Source organism: Paralichthys olivaceus, chromosome 4 (assembly GCF_024713975.1).
Source record: "Paralichthys olivaceus isolate ysfri-2021 chromosome 4, ASM2471397v2, whole genome shotgun sequence".
In the NCBI taxonomy this organism is placed as follows: Eukaryota; Metazoa; Chordata; class Actinopteri; order Pleuronectiformes; family Paralichthyidae; genus Paralichthys; species Paralichthys olivaceus.
In genome coordinates, this window is record NC_091096.1 from 13,869,714 (window position 1) to 13,891,417 (window position 21,704).

A 21,704-nucleotide genomic window follows, 5' to 3' on the forward strand; every position below is an offset into this window, starting at 1 on the left:
CGTTTTACAAGTTTTATCTGCAGCCTCTCCATTATTTTGCAGACTCTCTCTCTCTCTCTCTCTCTCACTCTCTCTCTCTGTGTCTCTCTCTCTACATATATATGTATGTGTGTGCATGTGTGTGCGTGTGCGTACTTGAGTCTTTGTAGGCGGGTTTTCCGCCAACAGGGTTTGGTTGATTCAGTATTGATTTGTCGGTGAGGCGGAGGAGGAGGAGGAGGAGAAGAAAGTGAAGGGGGAGGAGTGGAGGAGAAAACCCCAGCCCGAGAGAGGGAGAGAGAGAGCGAGAGAGAGATCATCACAAGGTAAAAGTCAGACCGTGGAGGGAGCGCACTTACTGGATTTACGCAGGGAGGAAAAAGTAAAAGTGTCTTTGGCCGGAGTGACTTCAGCTCGTACTTTCTGCTCCTTGCTTCCTCTTCACCCGCTCCGCCCTGCATTCCGCGGAGCAGCTGTGTTTTAATGCGCACCCGAGGAGGAGAGGAAGGAGAGAAGAGTGAGGAAGAAGAGACAGAAGAAGAGGTAGAAGTGAGAAGAAGGCCTGGACACCACCCCTCCTCGCCCTCTGGAGGTCTGTCCACTCTCCCCTCCTGGCCCTGCATGGACGGGGATGGGGAGAGCCGGATGCTGTTGCCGCGGGGCTGAGCGCCTCGCCTCCCCGTCTCTGGTGCGCCGTTTCCGGCCACTGCTACTGCTGGTCATTGCTCTGTGCTGCGGTGCTCACATAGGTAACTAGAACTGCACTTTCCACACCGCAGCGACTGCACGTCTCTCGGTCATGAATCGCAACACATCTGTGGTTTTACGCACTCTTTTACGCTGTTACGCACTCATTTCTGTGCGCTCCTGCAGCTACAAACCTCTGCAATCTTTCTTCTTAGTCTGTTGGATTATTAGTCTGAAGTCATCGGACACTTTATTAGTTATTAAGTAGTCATTGTGCTGCCGATCCTTGTGTTAGGCCCTGACAATGGCTCTCTCTCCAGCGGCAGTGCTGCAGTCTGAGCCCGGATCGAGTTTCCCCTCTCTCCTGGGCCGTCATTCTCCTGTCTGCCCCTTAATGGCTCATGGAGGAGGGGAGGAGAAGGGGAGAGAGTGTGACTACCTCTCCTCGTATTCTTATATAGAACAGATTATAGCTTCACTCAGAGCAATATAAAAGGAGTGAAGAAAGAAACAGCAGAATGTATCCGAGTGTTAATGAGAAAAAGTTTGGATTTGAGCTGCACTGTTTTAAATCAGAGGAAATCTGTGTGGGATATAGTTTATGTTCAGTTGCATGGTGCTAATTAATAAAACGTCATAAAATCATAACATGAAATGAAGTTGCACAATGTAATGGAAATGTACATATTGTCTGTGTGCGTATTTTATAATGTCTTCACTCAACCCTCCTTAATGAGCATGAATGACAATATGTAAATTTCCATAAAATGCAAGCTGGACTCTTGAAAACAAAAAAGTGAATTCATCTAAACTAAATTTCATTGTATTTATTGTCGTTTGTCTTTTGATAATCAGAAAAAGGTAGAACTCGCATATCCCAGTTTAAAGTCAAATCCCAGGTAGATAAGAAAGAATAAATAAAAGAAGAGTGTGTTGACCTAAAGCCAAAGGTGTTTGTAAGGATTAGTAACAGTAAAACATAATGTGTGTCATATTTGTAAATAGACAAATGTCATGATTTAGGCTTTAAGTGCCGTATCACATTGATCATTCGATTCAAATTGTTTTGCTTCAGTCTTGTGAAAAAACATGTGCATTTCTCATTTGGTACAAAAAGCAGCATAATGTCCCCTCTCACCAGAGAGCGTGTGCGTGCGTGTGTGTGTGTGTGCGTGTGTGCGCAGGGGGTCGGCTGTTGTTGGTGGCTGTCTGTTGAGCAGTCACACCTCCAGTAATTAGTTTAACACGGCTCAGGCAAAAAACGCACACAGCCTGGTGGGAACACACAGACCCACTTCACTGTAAAGACCCTCGTGGCACTTTCTCCTGCATGTGCCTCATTTGGAAAGAATGTGCATTATTTGCTCCTTTTCAGCAATTTGTTAAAATTTCAATGTAACACATTTCATTGTTAGTCCAGCTGTCAGGCCCATGTGTCGGGTTTGACTTCAAGGCAGGAATGTCGGAACTGTTGACTATTGTTTGCAGTGTCCAGACGAGAGAGAGAGAGAGAGAGAGAGAGTGCACGCTTTAGTGAGCTCCTGTAAAGCTTTGTATCACCAAAGGCTTGGAGGGCTGTTTGTGTGAGAGAGTGCACACAACAAGGTGATCAATAAGCACTTCACAAGCCATTCTGCCAGCCGAGAGATGATCCCAGTAGATCCCTCTGAGATCTCCAGAGACCTGAGAAGTTGCAGGCATCTGTATGGGGAGACAAAGAACCGGTTAGAACCGTGGGAGATTCAGCCGTCGGAGCTTTTGACCTCTGTGTGATGGTGGCGAGGGAGCCTAAGGATGCAGAGAGGAGAGGCTGAGAAATGGCGAGGAGACTGGGAATAGGGTTGAAAGGCCATGAGGCTGAAAACAGAGTAGTGCTGATGGAGGCAAATGATTCAAACTGGGGGGGAAGAATCTGATCTGAGCAGGTTGGAGCAGCTGATGCTTGAGAGAAGAGGCCTGTGAGATGATAGGGTCAGCTGGGAGAGGGGGATGGAGTGAAATAGAGAGTTTAATATAGGACATGGAAGTGATGGTGTGAGCATTTGTGACTATATTAAATATTTGCCCCTGGGGCTGAAACAAACCAGGCTGTGCATGTATTGAAAGGCCTTCACACGTGGAGTTCTTTATTCTCTCCTTAACAATACCGTCAAGTCAATTCAGCTCACAACCACGGCTCCATTTACCAAAAATCTCCTCTCCATAACATCAGCTGGGATTTTCTTTTGACAGTACTGCTATGTGCAGTCAGAGAGGACACTTAGGAGGACGACTCCACAAAAGGGAGATCATGAGGAAGCCTTTAAGTATGAAAATTACGCTTTAATATTGATTCAGAACATCATATGAAAATCCTGGTGCATTCACAAGGGGAGAGTGCCGGGCGAGCTATAAAAGCAGAAGCACAATGAGAGCTGGTGTGAAACTTCAGCAGATACTTGTCATCACAGAGCTTTTAACCTTTGTATAAGTCAGTGGTTTGAAATCCTTCAGTGACAGGGTCATCAGCCCTTTTTTTTTTTTCGCTACGTCACCCTGCTGGGGACAATGTCAGTGAATGAGAGCTTTTGTGTGTGTTTTCAGAGCGGCTCCAGATTCTGATATCCTCTGAAAGAGAATAAAAACCCACTCTGATTAGATTGGAAGCAGCATTTAGGTTCTACAGGGGCAGATAGAAGGGAGAGACGGAGGCTGCTGGTGCGCCAGTCAAACACACAATGTGTCCTCAGTGCTCAGACCGTCTGTGCAGCGGTGGTTGGCATGGACGGCAGTCCGTGTGTGTGTCGGGAGTGTTTGTGGTGTCAGTATTTAACAGGCTGGGGAGAGATTCTGAAGCACAGTGTGAGGGAGTGGGGGTCCGTACCTGCACCCTGATTTGTAAAACTCAGAGCACTACTGCCCCCAAATGGTGTCATCCAACTCCTTCATGCCAGTGAAATCAAATAAATGTACACAGAAGAGCTGGAATGTGCTGTTTGCGTATGTGTGTGTTTATGTGTCAGTGGTAACTCATGGTTGTTAAGAGATTCTGTGACATTAAAGGAATCTGTTGATTTCAGTGAAGAACCGTGTACTTTCTGCTTATGCGTTTCCATTACAACAAATCAGGGACTGTGCGCATTTAACACACGTCCAGCATTTTTTCTATAGCTATTTGTATGCGTGTGTTTGTGTATGTTTGTGTGTGTGGCTGCCCATACACTGCAGAACCTCCCCCCCTCTCTCTCTCTCTCTGGTCTAATTTAATAGGAGCACACTGTGACTGATGCATTAGGTCTGGTCTCTAATCTCTCTCTCTTGCTCTGACTCCCTCTCTCTGATGATCTATGATAGAAAAGGCTGGTCTGACCCTCGTTACATTCAGAAACGTAGCAACAGATAAAACATCACAGACGATTTTCAGACCAAGAAATTGGTTCTTGATGGTTTCACAAGGGCAGAATAATCCGTCTAGGACACATGCAGTACTCTGGCCTGGTCTGCTGATCACAGTTATGGCTGTAAACAAACATTTGAGTAAGAAAAGCTGCTTTTTTAACTTCATGAAGGGGAATTTTGACTCTGCATGTCAAGACTGACCACAGAGTTTAATCTAGGAAGGTGTCAAGAAAAATAATCTTTACAGTCACGGGAGTATGAATGCATGCAAGGCACACCTTGTATTGTCCACTTATCTCTGCCTACTGAATTTATAAATGTCTTTCTCTCACTTGCTCCTGTATAAGCAGTGTTATCTAACTCCTTGTGGGAAAACATTCTTTATCTTTTCTCTCCGGCTGCTCTTTGGTTTATTACACTTAAGGTTTATTACACTCACAGAGCGGCTCTGCTGATTGATCAAGACTTTGAACAAGTGGTTTGTTCTTTTTCCTATTTTATGAGGCTGGATTGTAACAGGCTGGTAGCATTGTGTGTTTAAGATCAAAGTTTTCTGTCTTCCAAAGCCGACCTCAGTTGTCTTCTGTGATTGACTTCCCATTTCCAGTGAGAACCAGCTCTCACTTTTAAATTATCAGACGTATTTCTCTGTCTGTTTTTCAGCCAGTCACCCACTTGGATTACTGTAATATTATCTCACTCTCGCAGTATTTCTGACAAACTGTGTGTCCTCTCCAGGTCAGTGTCAAGTGGCCACCCCTCAGTGTCGTATCCAGAAGTGCACCACCGACTTCGTCTCCCTGACCTCCCACCTGACGCCGGCTGTGGATGGCTTTCACACTGAATTCTGCAAGGCTTTACGCGCGTACTCGGCCTGCACCCAGAGGACGGCCAAGTCCTGCCGGGGGAACCTGGTCTTTCACTCGGCCGTGCTAGGCATCTCAGACCTCATGAGCCAGAGGAACTGCTCCAGAGATGGGCCCACTTCCTCGACACACCCCGAGGTCCACCTGGAGCCCTGCAGCTACCACAGTCGCACCCAGCATGCCCACACTCACTCCCACGTGCATGCACATTCGCACGCAACCTCTCACAGCCACGGCCACTCTCCGCCTGCATACCTGTTTTGCGGGCTGTTCGGAGACCCACACCTGAGGACATTTAAGGACAGTTTCCAGACTTGTAAGGTGGAGGGGGCGTGGCCTCTCATCGATAATGACTATCTGTCCGTGCAGGTCACTAATGTTCCCGTGGTTCCTGGCTCCAGTGCCACAGCAACCAATAAGGTGAGGAATTCACTGGTGCAGAGAGACTGCAGAAAACACAGACACACACACACTCACACAGATAAGTGGGCTTTCTGTGGACTAATTTGGTGTCATTAAGACTGAAAGAGTTACCTAAGTGAGAGCAGCTGCTGTAATTTACTTTATATCTTTCTGTGTGTGTGTGTTTGTGTGTTTGTGTGTGTGTGTGTGTGTGCTTCTATAATGACATCTACGTTGCCCTCCCGTGTCTCAGAGAAAGAAATCTTATCAACATGAAGCTGGAAAAACACCCTCACTCTCCCAGCTCTACTTTTCCTTCTCTCTTTCCTCCTGACTCACAGATGTGAGGAAAAGAGTCCGATCTTGTGACTCTTTTGACTGAAGCAGTGTTGGAAACCTAACTTGGTTAATGGCTGCATATAGCATGACCTTTAATAACATGGAATGAAATGTGTGAAAGGACTTATTGTTTACTTACGCATGTGTTCTCAAGTGTTAGTGCGTGCGCATGTGTTGTCTGACTCGTGGCCCTTCTTACACTCCGCTTAAAGCACTAATGTAAAATATACGTCCTTATCTGTGTAGCATGACACACATGCACTTATAAACACACACAAACACCAAATGGATGACAAGCCATACAAGGTCATCTTTGTGGTGTTAAAGAAGCAATGTTGATGTTTCCCTGATGGTCTACTACCCTCTCTAGTTTAGTCGATAGTTTTAATTATTAAAGCACATACACACCCAGTCATACACACACAACACACACACACACACACGCATGTATTAAGCAAGTAGTAGGGTTGCTATACAGTGGAGCTGAAGGTCTAACCTTGTGTCAGAGGTGGGGCAGGTTATTAGTCATGATTATTAGGAACACACACACACACACACACACACGCACGCACGCACGCACGCACGCACACACGCACACACAAAAAACCACACACATTAACAGCCCTCTAAGCTTAATGGGCTGCCAGGCCTCATTCCTCACAGCTGTCATGTGAACAAAGCAGCCATTCACCGGAACTATGATGTTAGTGCTAACCGTAATGCTCACACCACACCCTGCATCCACCACTGCTTCCACTCACTACTGGCACCCTATGTGTTTTATATATATGTGTGTGTGTGTGTGTGTGTGTGTCAGCATGTTTGCATAGCTGTGTCAAATTACAACTTGTTAAAAAGTAATTTAGTCATTTCTCAAATGTTGTGTGATGAGAGTCAATATCCTGTGTAATCGGTGAGAGTTGATATTTGTGTGTGTGTGTGTGTGTGTGTGTGTGAGAGAGAGAGAGAGAGAGAGCAAAAGATTCCCTTTACTTAAGGCTGTAATGATAATTTTCCTTATCCAATCTTGTGATTTATAACTAACAAATCTTGGAGTCGATAAAAGTTTTTCCCAAAGAAAAATACTCAATTTATAATGATGCAAAATGGAGAGAAGCAACAAATCTTCGCCAGTGAATGTCCTCTTTGTGTTTTTTTTATTCAAAGGATAAGCCATCAAATTATTTGTAGATAAATTGTGTTGATCAACTAAACAGTTAACTACTGCTTCAAGTGGATATGACTTTGATACATTTGACGAGTATTATTCAAAAAATGTAAAAAGAAATTGTGAAAAAGGACCTTATAGTAATGCTGTTGTTATTACTGTTGCCACTGGTGCTATTACTGGTGTTACTGCTGTAGTTACTGGTGTTATTACTTATGTTACTAGGGTTACTGGTGTTACTGTTGTTATTACTGGTGTTACTGCTGTAGTTACTGGTGTTATTACTTGTGTTACTAGGGTTACTGGTGTTACTGTTGTTATTACTGGTGGTACTGCTGTAGTTACTGGTGTTATTACTTGTGTTACTAGGGTTACTGGTGTTACTGTTGTTATTACTGGTGGTACTGCTGTAGTTACTGGTGTTATTACTTGTGTTACTAGGGTTACTGGTGTTACTGTTGTTACTGTTGTTATTACTGGTGTTATTACTTGTGTTACTGGTGTTACTGGTGTTACTGTTGTTATTACTGGTGTTACTCCAGTTGCTTGTTTCATTACTGCTGTTACTATCGTTAGTAGTGGTGTTAGTACTGGTGGTACTGCTATTAATGGCGGTACTGTAGTTAGTATAGTCACTACTGCTGTTACTGTGGTTACTAGTGATATTACTGCTGTTACTGGTGTTACTACTACTACTGTAGTTACTGGTGTTAATACTGGTGTTGTAATATCCACAGTTAGTTACATGTAGGCATGTGTAAGAACCCTAAAATAAGTTATTTCCATCACATTTATATGACAATAATATAAATAATGTATGCCTGATGATCAAATACTTACATATGAGAAGCTGATACTCAAACATTTGGTATTTTTGTTATGACATTTTTGTTAACAATTATTGAAATGGTTAACTGATTATCAAAATAGTTCCTGATTGATTTTTTTAGGAAGATGAATTGCTACAAAGAATTTATTGTTTCAGCTCCACTCCCATTGTTAGTGATCGAAGCTTTGTTGTCCTTCATGGACTACAAGGTTCATGGTTGTCTTTATTGTCCCACTTAGCCTAAATGGATTTTAGCCAGGGTTCAGATCCAACAAGTATTAACATAGACAACATCAATCAACACAATCAGCTGTGGGAACAACACACTGACTGCAAAGAAAAATAGACTAAAAACATTCAGTTGGCGCAGAGAATGGAAGTGTAACTGTGAACTGTTTCTTGCATTTCTTTATTTTGAAACTGAAATTAACTGAGCACACTTTAAACTTAACAAGTCTCTATAACTTTTCTACAGATAACCGTCATCTTTAAACCCTATGAAGGCTGCACAGATCAGAGGGTCTACCAGGCCATCACAGACAACCTCCCCGCTGCCTTCGATGATGGCACTGTGAGCAGTGGAGAACCCATTCACTCTTTAGCTGGTGCAGACGGTGCCAGTGGGAAGGTCCGGGCTCTATGGATCTCTGAGCGCACCCCAGGCCACCATGTAGAGCTGCATGCCGGCTACATCGGCGTGACTGTAATTGTTCGCCAGATGGGCCGCTACCTGACCATGGCGGTGCGGATCCCTGAGGAGCTGGCTCAGGCCTACGATGCCACCCAGGACCTGCAGCTCTGTCTGAATGGCTGCCCCAGTGGGGAACGCATCGACCAGGCGGGACACCTCCCCCTGCCCATCTCCCCTCCGCCGCTTGGCCTGCAGCTTCAGCAGCTCCGTCGGCCCAGCTACTCCTCACAGATTCAATCCTCTCCCTACGGTACTCCGCAGGTTTTCAACGTGGAAGGGGCAAAGGAGCGCTGCAGGGAGAAGTTGGAGGTGCAGGACATTTACTTTCACTCCTGCGTCTTTGACCTCTTGACCACTGGGGATGCTAATTTCACAGTGGCGGCGTTCAGCGCCCAGAAGGACATGGAAAGTCTTCACCCACACCGGGACAGATGGAGGATCTACCCCCGCGGTTCGGCCACCTCAACCTTACACTCTGATTTCCAACCTATCAAACGGCTCACTCTGCTCCTGCTATCTGCTCTAAGTGTGGTGTTGACGTATTAGCGGAAGAGGAAATCTTTTCGTGTGCCTGCATGCGTGCGGGCTTGTGTATGTTTGTGCACTAGAAACAGAGGTTTTTTTTGATGAGCACTGATTCCTCTCACGCAGCGAGTGTACAGATGATGTGACAATTACCAGAATCCAGATTTTTTTGTAGAAGAGGTGGCAGACCCTCCCAGTGGGCGCAGCAGATACTGACTGCATCTTACCTGCTAGAATCAGTCCTCTGGAGGTAAACAACACAGGAGATGTGATGATGGCTTACACAATCTTGTCTTCTTCTTTGGATAGGAACCCATGGACAATAACACAGACATTGATGAGTAGGTGAATTGAGTGTGTGGATATACACTACAGACTGTATATAGTTAATTTTGTCATCAGTGCACAGTGTAATATCATAGTGTTTTTTTGTGCCATTTGATGTGATTTTTCTTTAATACCTCAGACAGAGGATGTTTGTTTTAACACAAGCACTTTATTTTGATTTTCTTTTTGAAAACTAATCCACATCAGTGTTTCTTCCTCCCACTTGCTCTCCTCCACCATAAAGCTCCAGTGGATTCTTTTTAGCTTTAATTTTGTTCTTTGATCTTTTCAAAGTAAAAGTCAGTTGATCACAAAGAGCTGCCAGTTCTGTCAAATTTAATCACTCTTCCAGTAGCTGATTTGACTCAGTGTCTTGTTTGAAAGTCGGTCATTGTGAGTTGTTCTGTTGAATGTATTATGAACATTGTCACAGCAAATGCCATCAGTGCTATTTTTTGCTTTATGAATTTGTTGTGTTTCCTCAGTCCTGATTTCAAATGTGTGTGTGTGTGTGTGTGTGTACTTGTGAGTGTGTATGGGTGCGTCATTGGTGACATGCTTGAATCTGTGACGATACTGGCTCATGTTTTGCTTCTCAGTGTTTTCTTTGTTGTTTTAATTTGAGCCAAAGACGGATGGTGTATTTTTTTAATGTAGAAAAGAAATCATAACTCACCTCCAAACCAGCACCCTCCTCCTACTCCCCCTCCTCGCAGTCCCTCTCTCCCCTGTTTTTTAAATTGCTACTGTAGACTATTTTTCTCCTACTGCCACAATTGACAAGCTGCTCCTTAATGACGTATGTGTACAATACTGGAGTGTAGACAAAACACTGCAAATCACTGAGGAAACTTCACCACACAGTCTGCTCCGATACATATACTCCAGCACTGTATAGTGGGAAATGAATGCCATTTAATACCTGGTAGAAATGCCAATCCCTTCAACTGTGAGCTTTCTTAACATGTAACAGCCTGTATAGTTATGTCCCACTTGTTTGGCGATATAAGCTTAATATCTGTTTTTTTGGCATTGTGACCTCTTACATCACGTGTGAGTGTCAGTTCGGTTCGGAGTGACTGGTCAGTGTTGAAATACTTAATTATTTATGAACGTAGTCTCCTGTAGAGGAAGTAAAGCTCCATATTCTTACTGTTGGATAATAATTTAAAAATAATGTCAGATGTGATTGTACTGCCACCTAGTGGTGCTATGTTGCTATGTGTGTTATGAAAAAAAAAAGAAAAAGGAAACAAACTGTGTGCAAGTGTTTTATTTAAAAAACAATAAAGTCCAAATGGTCAAAGCATACTTCTTGTTTATTAATTTTGGATTTATGAGAATAAGTAAAATAAAATAGAAAAGAGTAAACCCTGATGAAAAAACCTTGAACACACAAACGCACATACATGCAGGTTTATGCAGCCATCCTTATTATTGTCCATGCATTGTGGACAGCCAAACCAAACCTTATTTCTAACCATAACAATTTCATGCTTATAGCCTTACTATAACCACAATTTACCCCTCACCTTAACCAGGAACTTAGAAAGTGACCTTTTACCTCATTAGGACTTGACTTTGGTCCATATGGGAACTACAGGTCCTGACAAGATCAGTGTTTATGGTGGAAAGAGGTAATTAAAAGGAAAACACACACACACACACACACACACACACACACACACACACACACACACACACACACACACACACACTAACCCATCTGTCTGAGGTTAGGTCTTAAACAGGCACACAATCTGCTTTCAACTGCCAAATTCTGCAACACCTGGAGTGGAAGAGCTGAAAATGGCGCGAGATCTGAAGCATTTGAGAGCTGCTTCTCCTTTGATCATCACTGTGAATCATTTCCCAATTCAATCCAAGATGTCCAATGTCCAAAATGCTCTGCGTAGGATGACAGGACCATGCCTATGATGTTCCAGTGAAGAAATCCTCACTGTGTGGACTTCAGACATGAAAAAGGTTCCCTTCCCTGGGACACTTTTCTTTTCACGGTCATATAACATGTCAGAAGATCTCCATCTAAAAAGTAAAATATAAAGCTTATGGTTTATAACACTAGTAGACAATAGAATATACTATTCTAATCTATATATAAACTAAACCAATCATATTTTCATCCACAGACTCTTACCACTTAATAACAGCATAACAGGTCATCAGGGTGTTAAAGCCAATGCTCTTAATGAGAAGCATCCTCATCGACAGTACAACCACTGCGTTAGTCCACACATCAACATCTGCAGATCAAACCACACCAGACTAGCATGAGGAACAACATCTGTTCTGTAACATCTGTGTTTAAACAAGAAAATAATTTACCTTCCATCTTCTCATCTTCATTGCAAATCTCGTCTTGATCACCTGATGATTTGAAATACTTCAAGATCTTAGAGTAAAGCACAATAAGACTCCAATATGTTCACAGTGCAGCTGTACTACTACCTGCTGACGTGATGTGGTGTCGCTTGGCGACTCTAGGGTGTCGTCTGTGACTCACGGAGCAACGATAAGACGGCCAGTCGCTGGTCACTACTGTGATTATGGACACTGCGCTGTGGCCTCGATGCTTCTTGTTCAGAGCAATGCTGTGTGGTTTGATAGTCTTGTCGTCATCTGACGGTGACCTCCAGCTGACCTCCAGGTGTCCCATCCTGAAGTCACCTACCATACAAACCAGCAGAGTCCAGCCCAGCCTTTCCCCTGACAGATGTACCGGAGGGGCCAGAGATGCCAGGATGTCACCCTTCACCCCTCCTGACCCAGACGAGGAAGAGGGATCATGAAGAAAAATATGTTACGATTGAAAAAATGTTAAACTAGAATGGCACTTGGTATACCACTACAAAGGCCCAAATTTCTCCTTCAGTTCAATCAAACTGTACCAAATGTCACATACTCGTAGATTACAGTTCACTAATTATATGATTTTCATCAAGATCCATAGAGTATTTGCTAGGAAAACAGTAAAAATGTAAAAAAAAAAACTCCCTATGCTGCAATGTTAAAGAAAGTGAAATATTCTCCCTGATTCAGATCTGCCCCAAAATGTTTGTGTGTTATGATCCTTATGACCCAAAACATTCCTCCACTAAGTTTCATGGAAATCCGTCCAGTTGTTGCGGCATAATCTTGCTTACAAACAAACAAAACAAGATGATGAAAATATAACCTCAGGTAAAAATGAGGTGAAAATGAATTTAACCTTATTTCTTAATATATAAATGTAATGATGTTACAAACTGTGCGTTAAAATTATATTTGCAAACTGCTGCTGTTACTTAATGATTTTAATGTAGTCATTTCGGAAGAAGGTCTCCATCCTCTTATATGCAGGCTTCTGCCTCTGTCTTTTAAAAAATCTTTTGAAATTTGAAAAAACAAAAGCGCACACATTGGAAGTGTATATTCTTCTGAACAATGCTGTTAAACTTTCTCACTGACTGATTCATACTATCCATCATTTACAGGAGTCATGTATGAGAGATTAAGAGCTCTTACCAGTCCATAAGTAGATTATAGGAAGGTAAAATAAACCTCTGGACGTCTCAGTCATGTCTGCTTTCATCAGAATGGCTTCTGTGCTCACTGTCCCATCTGTGTGTGTGAGTGTGTGTGAGTGTGTGTGTGTGAAATGGGGGCATGCCGTCTGGATTTGCCTGGAGCGTTGCATTATGGGGGATAGACATGTCGCATTGTTTTGACCTTTTATGTACGATGGCATTCCCCCCACTCCCAGCCCCCACTGCAACAGACACATACAAACTTAAACACACACGTGCAGAAGGAGATAGAGAGGTAGAGAGACAGGAGTATGAAGATATATGTGCAATAATAAAGAAAGAACAAAAACTGAGGACGTTGATGTGGACATTAGAGTGTTAGTGAGGAGTCATTTTGAACAACTGGAGACACACCTGCCTACGTCTGTTAGACTTGAGGTGAGAAGCTGATCATATCAACGCAACCAGAACATTAGTCAACACTTCTAGGGTGCACCTGCACACACACACACACACACACACACACACACACACACACACACACACACACACACACACACACACACACTCACTGTCTGTGAATGAGAAAGATAGTTTAGACAATGTTGCTTCAAATGTTATCCTGGGTAAATAATGTCTTATATAATGTAACTTGCTTGGTTATGAATAGATGTTGCACTCTGCTGACGTGGTCAGGTGGATAATATCAAACCTTAAAATCAAAAATTTATAAAAAATGATACAACTGCTGTTCTCACAACTTCTCTTCATTTTGTGAAAAAAATGATTGATTACCATAATATAACATTACATTTTCAAATGAGTACATAGTTGTCCATAACACATTCTCTAACCTCTTACCCTAACATTAACCATCACAACTAAATTCCTAACTCCAACCCTTTCCCCAAGTTATTCTGACCCTAACCAAGTCTTAACCCCCAAACAGCCAAAATGTCGTTAAAGGTGTGTCACAAATGAATGAGTGCAAGTACACACGCGCGCACACACACACACACACACACACACACACACACACACACACACACACACACACACACACACACAACACAGAGAGAGAGAGAGAGGCAGGTTCTTTGCCTCTGTAGTGGGCGGGAGTTTAAAAGTGAAAGTGAAAGTTATCATGGACAACAAGGAAGGGTGATGAGGACAAAATGACTGAGGTAAAGCTTTCGGACATTTCTATAAACATGACCTCAGAATACACGGCTTTATTTGACTTTATAAGCATTTAAATACATTTCTTCTCTCACAGTAAGTTACAGTTCCTGATCTCATTGTAACAGCTTCATGTTTTCAGTTTGGTTCGGTACAACACCACGTGGTGTGGCCGGACTTGAACTTCAGTTATGCTGCTGCAGCTGTTGTCACCTCACACTCATAGATAGATTTGTCCTCTCCTGCTTTGTGGGCATGGAAAATCATGTGGTTCATTTGTCACATGTTTGATTCTCCTTTGGGATGAGATGTGCTGTGGCCTGACACTTGTACTTACTGTAAGCATGTCAACATTTCTTCCCTGGGCTAGAATCCAGTGCAACACATAGATTGAGGAGTGAGAGAGTGATATGGAGAAGTGAGTGAATATTAATTTCAACCATTGCAGTGACTAACTTGTCTGTAGAAAGCACAGACCTCCACGAGGCGGATCTTGGGCTGGGGTCAGAGGGGGTCTATCCCCAGCTAAAATCCGACTGGCCCCTGAGGTGCCCCTTTCCTGTCAGTAGTCTTTAAAAGAAAACACTGGTGCTTACTAAACAATACAAAAAAATAAATATAACAGTTTGTGAAGAATTTAAAGTGGACAATTTGCTTTAACAAGGAGCCATTTTTAAAATATCTTTAGTGGCTTTGCTCAAAGTTATAGAGCTAACAGTGAACATGGAATGATTTAATAGTGCACGTATTGAATCAGAAATTGTCCATGGATGTTGGACATATAATTGATGGACATATAATAAATAATCTGTGTAAATTGATACTCTTAGAAAAATCCAAGATCCACCACTGGACCTCCACTAAATCAATGAAAGAATAATCTCATTTAATTCTGTGCCTTTTAAGATAACAATGTCCTTCTTCCTCCACTTATGTCTTTCAGGTTCAAGCAGAAGACGTTTGTGTGTGACATTTTGCTCCAGCAACATCGGTGTCCAACACTCAGATCAGATGCCCCTTAGTTGCTCCCTCCCTGTGATTTCAATACTAGCTGTCATCCTGTCACACAGGTTGGCCTTGGTTCAAGGACATTTCTTCCACAATGGTATTGGTGATGCTGTTAGCACTGTCTCTACTTCACATGTCTCCGGTTGAGTGTCAGCCCACCCAGCATTCAAGTCCTCCAGGAGCACAACCTCCTTTGGGTACCGATAATCTGTCCTTCCCCTGGAGCCGTCTTCGCCTGCCGAGGTACCCTTCACTTATGTTTTACAACTACACACAAATTGGTGGAGCTATGTTTAAAAAAGCAACTCATTTTTGTTTATCTCAGGTACATCATTCCTCTTCACTACCAACTCCTCCTACACCCCAACCTCACGAGTCTCAGTTTCACCGGCTCAGTGCAGATCCAGATCGATGTCCAGAACAGTACCAACTGGGTTGTGTTACACAGCAAAGATCTGCAGATCTTTAAAGCCACCATATTGAACCAAAACCTCGATCATCTCTCTGACCAGGTAGATGGAAGTTCATCATCTTAGACTGGACCCAACTTCTCTCCATTCCATATTCTTTTAGCATTTTATGACTTGAATTTATTTGAACATTCCGTTACAGGTTCTTCCAGTTCTTCATAACCCTTCGCATGAGCAGATTGGCATTTTCTCTCCCAGGGTGCTCAGCAGTGGGCAAAAGTACTTCCTGTATATTGAGTTTGGGGCAGAGCTAGCAGAAGGATTCTATGGCTTCTACGGTAGCACCTACAGAACCAGTACAGGAGAGATGAGGTAAGAGCTGAGATTATTTCACAGGAAGTTTGGTTAAATACCCGACACATGCAGGTTTGTTACAATTATAATACAATGCGAAAATAAAAAACCTGCTGATGTCTCTGCCCAGAACCTTGGCTTCAACTCACTTTGAGCCCACGAGTGCTCGCATGGCGTTCCCTTGTTTTGATGAGCCGAACTTCAAGGCCAACTTCTCTGTTCGGATTAGGAGGAGCCCAGAGCAGATTTCTCTCTCCAACATGCCTGTAGTGAGTGATACACGTTTCTTATAATAATAATGTATGCATCATAGTCGCCAGATAATACCAACTAGCCAGTAGCCAAATGTAGCTATAATATAATTGGGGTGAGTGAAGTTATTTAATTTGTGAGGTTACAACCGCCCCTCCCCCCAGCTTACATTAGTTATTGTATATGTTTAAAAATTGGTTACAGTGAAACATTTGTGTAATTCAGGTCAAGACAGTCGAAGTAAGTGACATTCTGCTCGAGGACTGGTTTGCTGTGAGCGTGAAGATGAGCACGTACCTTGTGGCATTTGTCATCTGTGACTTCAGATCTGTCACTGCAACAACATCCTCTGGAGTGCAGGTAAGGCCTCCAACACAATGTGTGGTTAAATGTTCTACTTTCCTTTTTTTTCACGCATTGTTGTGGATCTATAGGTGTCCATCTATGCTGCTCCTGGGAAGTGGCATCAGACACACTATGCCCTGGAGGTTGCTGTGAAAATGCTGGACTTCTACGAGGAATACTTCAACATTCGCTATCCTCTCCCCAAACAAGGTAAACCTTTACTTTTAATTTCTGTAATTAAACCACCTATCTTCTGTTTATCCTGTCACTTTCTGCTGTTGCATGTCCTGTGTTTACTCTCTCTCAGATCTGATCGCCATCCCAGACTTTCAGTCTGGTGCAATGGAGAACTGGGGTCTGACCACCTACAGAGAGACAAGCCTTCTCTTTGACCCCCGCACTTCCTCTGTGTCTGATAAACTCTGGGTTACTATGGTGATCGGACATGAGCTCGCCCATCAGGTGAGTGTGACAGTGTACACAGCAATAACATAGTCTGTTTATCTCACGCAAATGCTCATAAATGTCTTCATTACACAAACAGTCAGTGCAGTAACAGCCAACGTCTCTCCTGCAGTGGTTTGGTAACTTGGTGACCATGGCATGGTGGAACGATCTCTGGCTAAATGAAGGATTTGCCAGATACATGGAGTTCATTTCAGTGGAGGCCACCTACCCTGAGCTCTCTGTGGTCCGTGCATCCATCTAATTATTGATTAATTAATGGACATTAAAGAACCACAGAGAAGATTGATAACGGTGTTCTGTGCATAATCCTGCAGGAGGAATATCTGCTGCACACCTGCTTTATAGCAGTTGGCCACGATTCGTTGAATTCCTCTCGTCCAATATCCAGCACAGCAGAGAACCCCACTCAGATCGAACAGATGTTTGACTCATTCTCCTACGAGAAGGTAGGTATACATGTGATGTGCCTTCTGTCACAAAGAAGGGTAAACAACAGATAATGGGGTATTGTTAGGGATATATATAACCTGTGAAGATTTTGTCAAAAAAACCCCAATTCAATTAAAAAATAGATATGTTACTATTTTTTTTGACCTACTCATGTTTGAAATAGTATACAAACTGCCAGCAGTTATACACTTGTGAATCGATTGATATATAGAACATCTACTCTGACTCCAACATATAACATAACCTGCTGTGATTAAATTGACCTTTCGTCTCTCTCCCACCAGGGAGCGTGTGTCCTGCACATGCTGCGACACTTTCTGACTGATGATGTGTTTCAAAGGGGGATTGTGCGATATCTACGCAAGTACAGCTACAATAATGCAGTCAACCAGGATCTGTGGGACAGTCTGACTAATGTATGAGCACAAACTACATTCAACCTGCTACTCACTGTGTGATCCTCAGTTATCCTATTAGAAAAGAAAAGTGAAGAAAGTTTAATTGAGATGATTCAGATTTCACTTATGGAGATATGATTACATGAAAAAGAGAATCTTGAGGAACAAAAATAACTGAATGGATGCCGTATAGGGCAGGGAAAAGGATGTTAAATTTTAGTGCGGATCCAGATGTTTTTTTCACCCTTTAGCTCACTGTTTACCAGCACATTTAAGGAACTTATATCTATGAGAGTTGGAAATACTTTTGTATGGTCAGTGGTTATGTAAGGTACATGTGATTTGTATTAAATTGACTAAACCATGGAGTAAACCAGGGAATGTCATAAATTCAATGATTTGGTTTTATTTTGTTTTTCAGACATGCTCAGAAGAAGACTTCATCTCTGGAAAACACTGTTACAGCAGCAGTCAGGCCACCAAGAATGCAGTGAGTAAACATTTAAAAAATAAACTCTCTGACCTCTGTTCCTAATTATAAATGTTACCGTCAGCGTGTGTTGATCCAGCTGTCTCCTACAGTACCTGTTTGCAGGGGAACATCTGGATCTGACGGCCATGATGAACACTTGGACTCTGCAAAGAGGTATTCCTCTGGTAACTGTGACCAGGAAGGGGGATCGTCTGCTGCTGAGACAGGACAGGTTCCTGAGAACAGTGCTGCCCTCTGACCCTCTCTGGCCCACACTGCAGAAGGGGTGAGCATGCACATAACCTGCAAAACTTTGATTTCAAACAGCTCTTGAGTTCCAGTTTTAGGTTATTTATTGTAAAAATACTTTCTGCTCTTGTATAGTTTTCTTTGGCATATCCCTCTGACATACAAGACAGATGCTTCCAGCACAATTCACAGACACCTGATGACGACACACACAGGTAAGAGGGACAAAAGAACACAAAATACAATACATATCTTAATCTTTCCAAGGTATGATATTGTTTTTCACCTTTTTCTATGCATGTGCCTTTCAGACAGTGTCCACATAGGAGAGGAGGTCAGTTGGGTGAAGGTAAACACTGACATGACTGGCTATTATGTGGTTCATTACGAGGACGATGGTTGGGATGAGATGACCAAACTGCTAAGAGAGAACCACACCGCTCTGAGCTACAAAGACAGGACTCAGCTCATACACAACTCTTTTCAACTGGTCACGTAAGCATCAAAGTGTGACTGTATTTGTGGGTCCGACTCCGAGATACATTTTCTCTGAGTGTCTGTTGTTACACTTAGATAAATGAAATAGCACCCAACCATTCAAATAATCTTGTATTTCTTTATAGTGCAGGTCACCTGCCGATAAGTAAAGCCTTAGACCTGATTGGTTATCTGCGACAGGAGACACACATAGTGCCTCTCCTTGAAGGACTGGGATATCTGGAAACATATTACCATGTGATTGAGAAAAGGAATGAGTCTGAGCTAACACACGACCTGGGGGTAAGAAGACAAACGAACGCTCACTGCATGAAGTTTATATCAATGTCAGCATGAAAGGGAATGAGTGAGATGCTGTGTTAATAAGAGACAATATGTGCGCTTTGGTGCAGATGTACATCCTGCGATTTTTCCGTGCCATCATCGACCAGCAGACATGGAGCGACAGCGGCTCTATGTCAGAGCGACGGCTGAGGTCAGAGGTCCTGTCTCTGGCTTGTCACCTGGAAGACCCTCGCTGTCTTCAGCGGGCACGTCAGAGCTTCACAGACTGGTTAAAGTCTAATGGAACACTAAAGTCAGTCTAGATTTCATATTAACACACATCGATCAACAATCACTGATTTAATTCAGATAAACACTAATGTGAGGTTTCACCTGGTCTTCAGTATGCATGACTCTGCTTGTGTTCATTCTACAGTTTACCCACTGATGTGGCAGAGACCGTGTATTCAGTTGGAGCACAGGATGACCATGGCTGGGCCTCGCTCTTACACACATACAACATCTCCCTCTCTGAAGCACTAAAAAGCAAAATCCTGTTCGCCTTGACCTGCAGCAAAGACACCAGCAAACTGGAAAGGTACACCATATTTTCTTCAACACAGTTACTGTGATGTTGCAATCGTGTGACTCTTATGGTGTACACACAGTACTGCTGCCATCACTGAACTGTCTCATTGTTGGCCAGTACTACATTAGAGTGCATACCTCCACTAAGGCTCAATAGTCCAATTTTTATTTCAGTTGTCAAAGGAAAATGTTACAGTGACATTGATGTGAATCAGGGAAAAAAGTATGTACAAGTAGTTTTCAAAAAAAAATCTAAATTCATGAATTATTTGCTTGGAAAACAGGGAAAATTGCTGGAAAATGTACACACCCCATCAGATTCTGCATGAAAACGTTATTTCCTGACCCATAATGCATCTTGCTTACAAACCAACAAACACACTCGGGTGAAAACGTATTAGTATTTTATTCATCAGAACACGTCTGTGTGTGTGAGTGTGTGTGTGTGTGTGTGTGTGTGTGTGTGTGTGTGTGTGTGTGTGTGTGTGTTTGTTGCAGACTGCTGGAGTTGGGACTGGAAGGGAAGGTGATTCGATCTCAGGACCTGTCTGGTCTCATCCTGATGGTGAGCAGGAACGCGCAGGGACATCACCTCGCCTGGAACTTTGTCAAAAACAACTGGGACATGCTGGTTAAAAAGTGAGTATATCATACGAGAGACACTACAAATGAAAACACAGAATGTTTTCAGTAAAACCATTTGATATAAAATACAAAAACACATTCTGTTACTCATCAAGTATTTGTACTCTGGTCTGGTCTTCTGAGTTGGGAGCAAGTTCAATCCAGTAACAAATAGAGCAGGTTTTTGACCTGATTAGACCAACAGGTCAAGATTAGACCATTCTCTCTCCACTTCAAGTGAACTGGAATGTTGTGTCAGACTTTTGGACCCTCTTGTGTGTATTAAAGATATATTCATATATTCTAACTATTGCCACTGTTGTGTTTTCTGACCTGCAGGTTCCACTTGGCCTCATCTTGCATTAGAAACGTCATCGTTGGCACCACAGGCCAGTTTTACTCTACAGAGGAGCTCACTGAAGTAAATACACTCTAAAATCTTATAATCATTATTCCACAGGCGATGTAGATATCAATCAGAATTGGCAATATCAGAAATACGTATATGTATTTATGGTGAAACAGTGAAGTGTCAATTTGTTTTCAGTAAAATCAATAACACATTTTTATACTGCCACTTTTCAGTTGTGTCCTTGTATGCATATGTATAAATTCAGGTGTGTTTGACCCACAGGTGCAGTCCTTCTTTGAGTCCATCAAAGAGCAGTCATCTCAGCTGAGAGCTACTCAGGTTGCCCTTGAAAACATGCAGAAAAATGTTCGCTGGATTCAGAGGAACCTGGCGACTCTGAGAAACTGGCTCCATGAGCAAATGAAGTGAAGCACAGCAGCAACGGAGGTGGTGGTGGACATTGTCCATATTAAGGATGATTTATGTTTTTTCGATTTTGTATGTGTGTTTTTATTTGTAAATTGTAATTTGCTTGACATCGCTGTACAGTGTTTTAAGACTGTAAGTTTTAAGGGAGAATTAAATTGATTAAGATAAAAATATTATTATAGAGCTAGAGCTAGTTTGTACTATGACTGTGTCTATGTGAGTGTGTGTGTGTGTGTGTGTGTGTGTGTGTTTGTGTGTGTGTGTGTGTGTGTGTGAGTGAGTGAGAGAGAGAGAGAAAGAGACCCATTCCATCATAAACACATAAATGGATTCTTCACCAAACAGACAATAAATTGGTTCATTGTGTTTGTACTTGCGTGTATATTTATTCTTGGTAGTTATCATTTGAACTATTCATTTAAGTGTTAAGGTTTGTGGTGCTTGAGGTTTGGCATGAACCAACACAAAGTGTACGGCCCATACCTCTCCAATTCTTGCCTCCCTTCTTTGGCTGTCAGTCAAATTTAGGATTGATTTAAGACTATCTTAATAACTTTTAAAGCTCATCATGGTCCGGCCCCCAGGTTTATTATGGAGCTTCTAACTCCTTCTGCTCAAAGCCGTAATCTAAGATCGTCCACCTAAC

The 21,704-nt window shown here is 42.6% G+C and overlaps 2 protein-coding genes across 2 annotated transcripts; both read left to right on the forward strand.

The window, feature by feature from the left end:
• Nucleotides 1–264: 264 nt before the first annotated feature.
• On the forward strand, nt 265–10,502 carry rgmb (repulsive guidance molecule BMP co-receptor b). Its single transcript, XM_069523847.1, has 3 exons — nt 265–728; nt 4,783–5,330; nt 8,124–10,502. Exons 1-3 carry the CDS (start codon nt 611–613, stop codon nt 8,883–8,885), a joined length of 1,428 nt encoding a protein of 475 aa, XP_069379948.1. The 5' UTR covers nt 265–610; the 3' UTR covers nt 8,886–10,502.
• A 3,307-nt stretch (nt 10,503–13,809) lies between these two features.
• On the forward strand, nt 13,810–21,430 carry erap2 (endoplasmic reticulum aminopeptidase 2). The gene is made up of 21 exons (XM_020100855.2): nt 13,810–13,902; nt 14,841–15,148; nt 15,231–15,417; nt 15,518–15,687; nt 15,800–15,938; nt 16,147–16,281; nt 16,356–16,476; nt 16,574–16,728; nt 16,844–16,957; nt 17,049–17,180; nt 17,469–17,600; nt 18,004–18,072; nt 18,165–18,340; nt 18,439–18,518; nt 18,615–18,798; nt 18,927–19,083; nt 19,194–19,378; nt 19,502–19,663; nt 20,152–20,292; nt 20,617–20,698; nt 20,912–21,430. The coding sequence occupies exons 2-21, from the start codon at nt 15,000–15,002 to the stop codon at nt 21,056–21,058; spliced, it is 2,817 nt and encodes a 938-aa protein (XP_019956414.2). The 5' UTR covers nt 13,810–13,902; nt 14,841–14,999; the 3' UTR covers nt 21,059–21,430.
• Nucleotides 21,431–21,704: the final 274 nt, after the last annotated feature.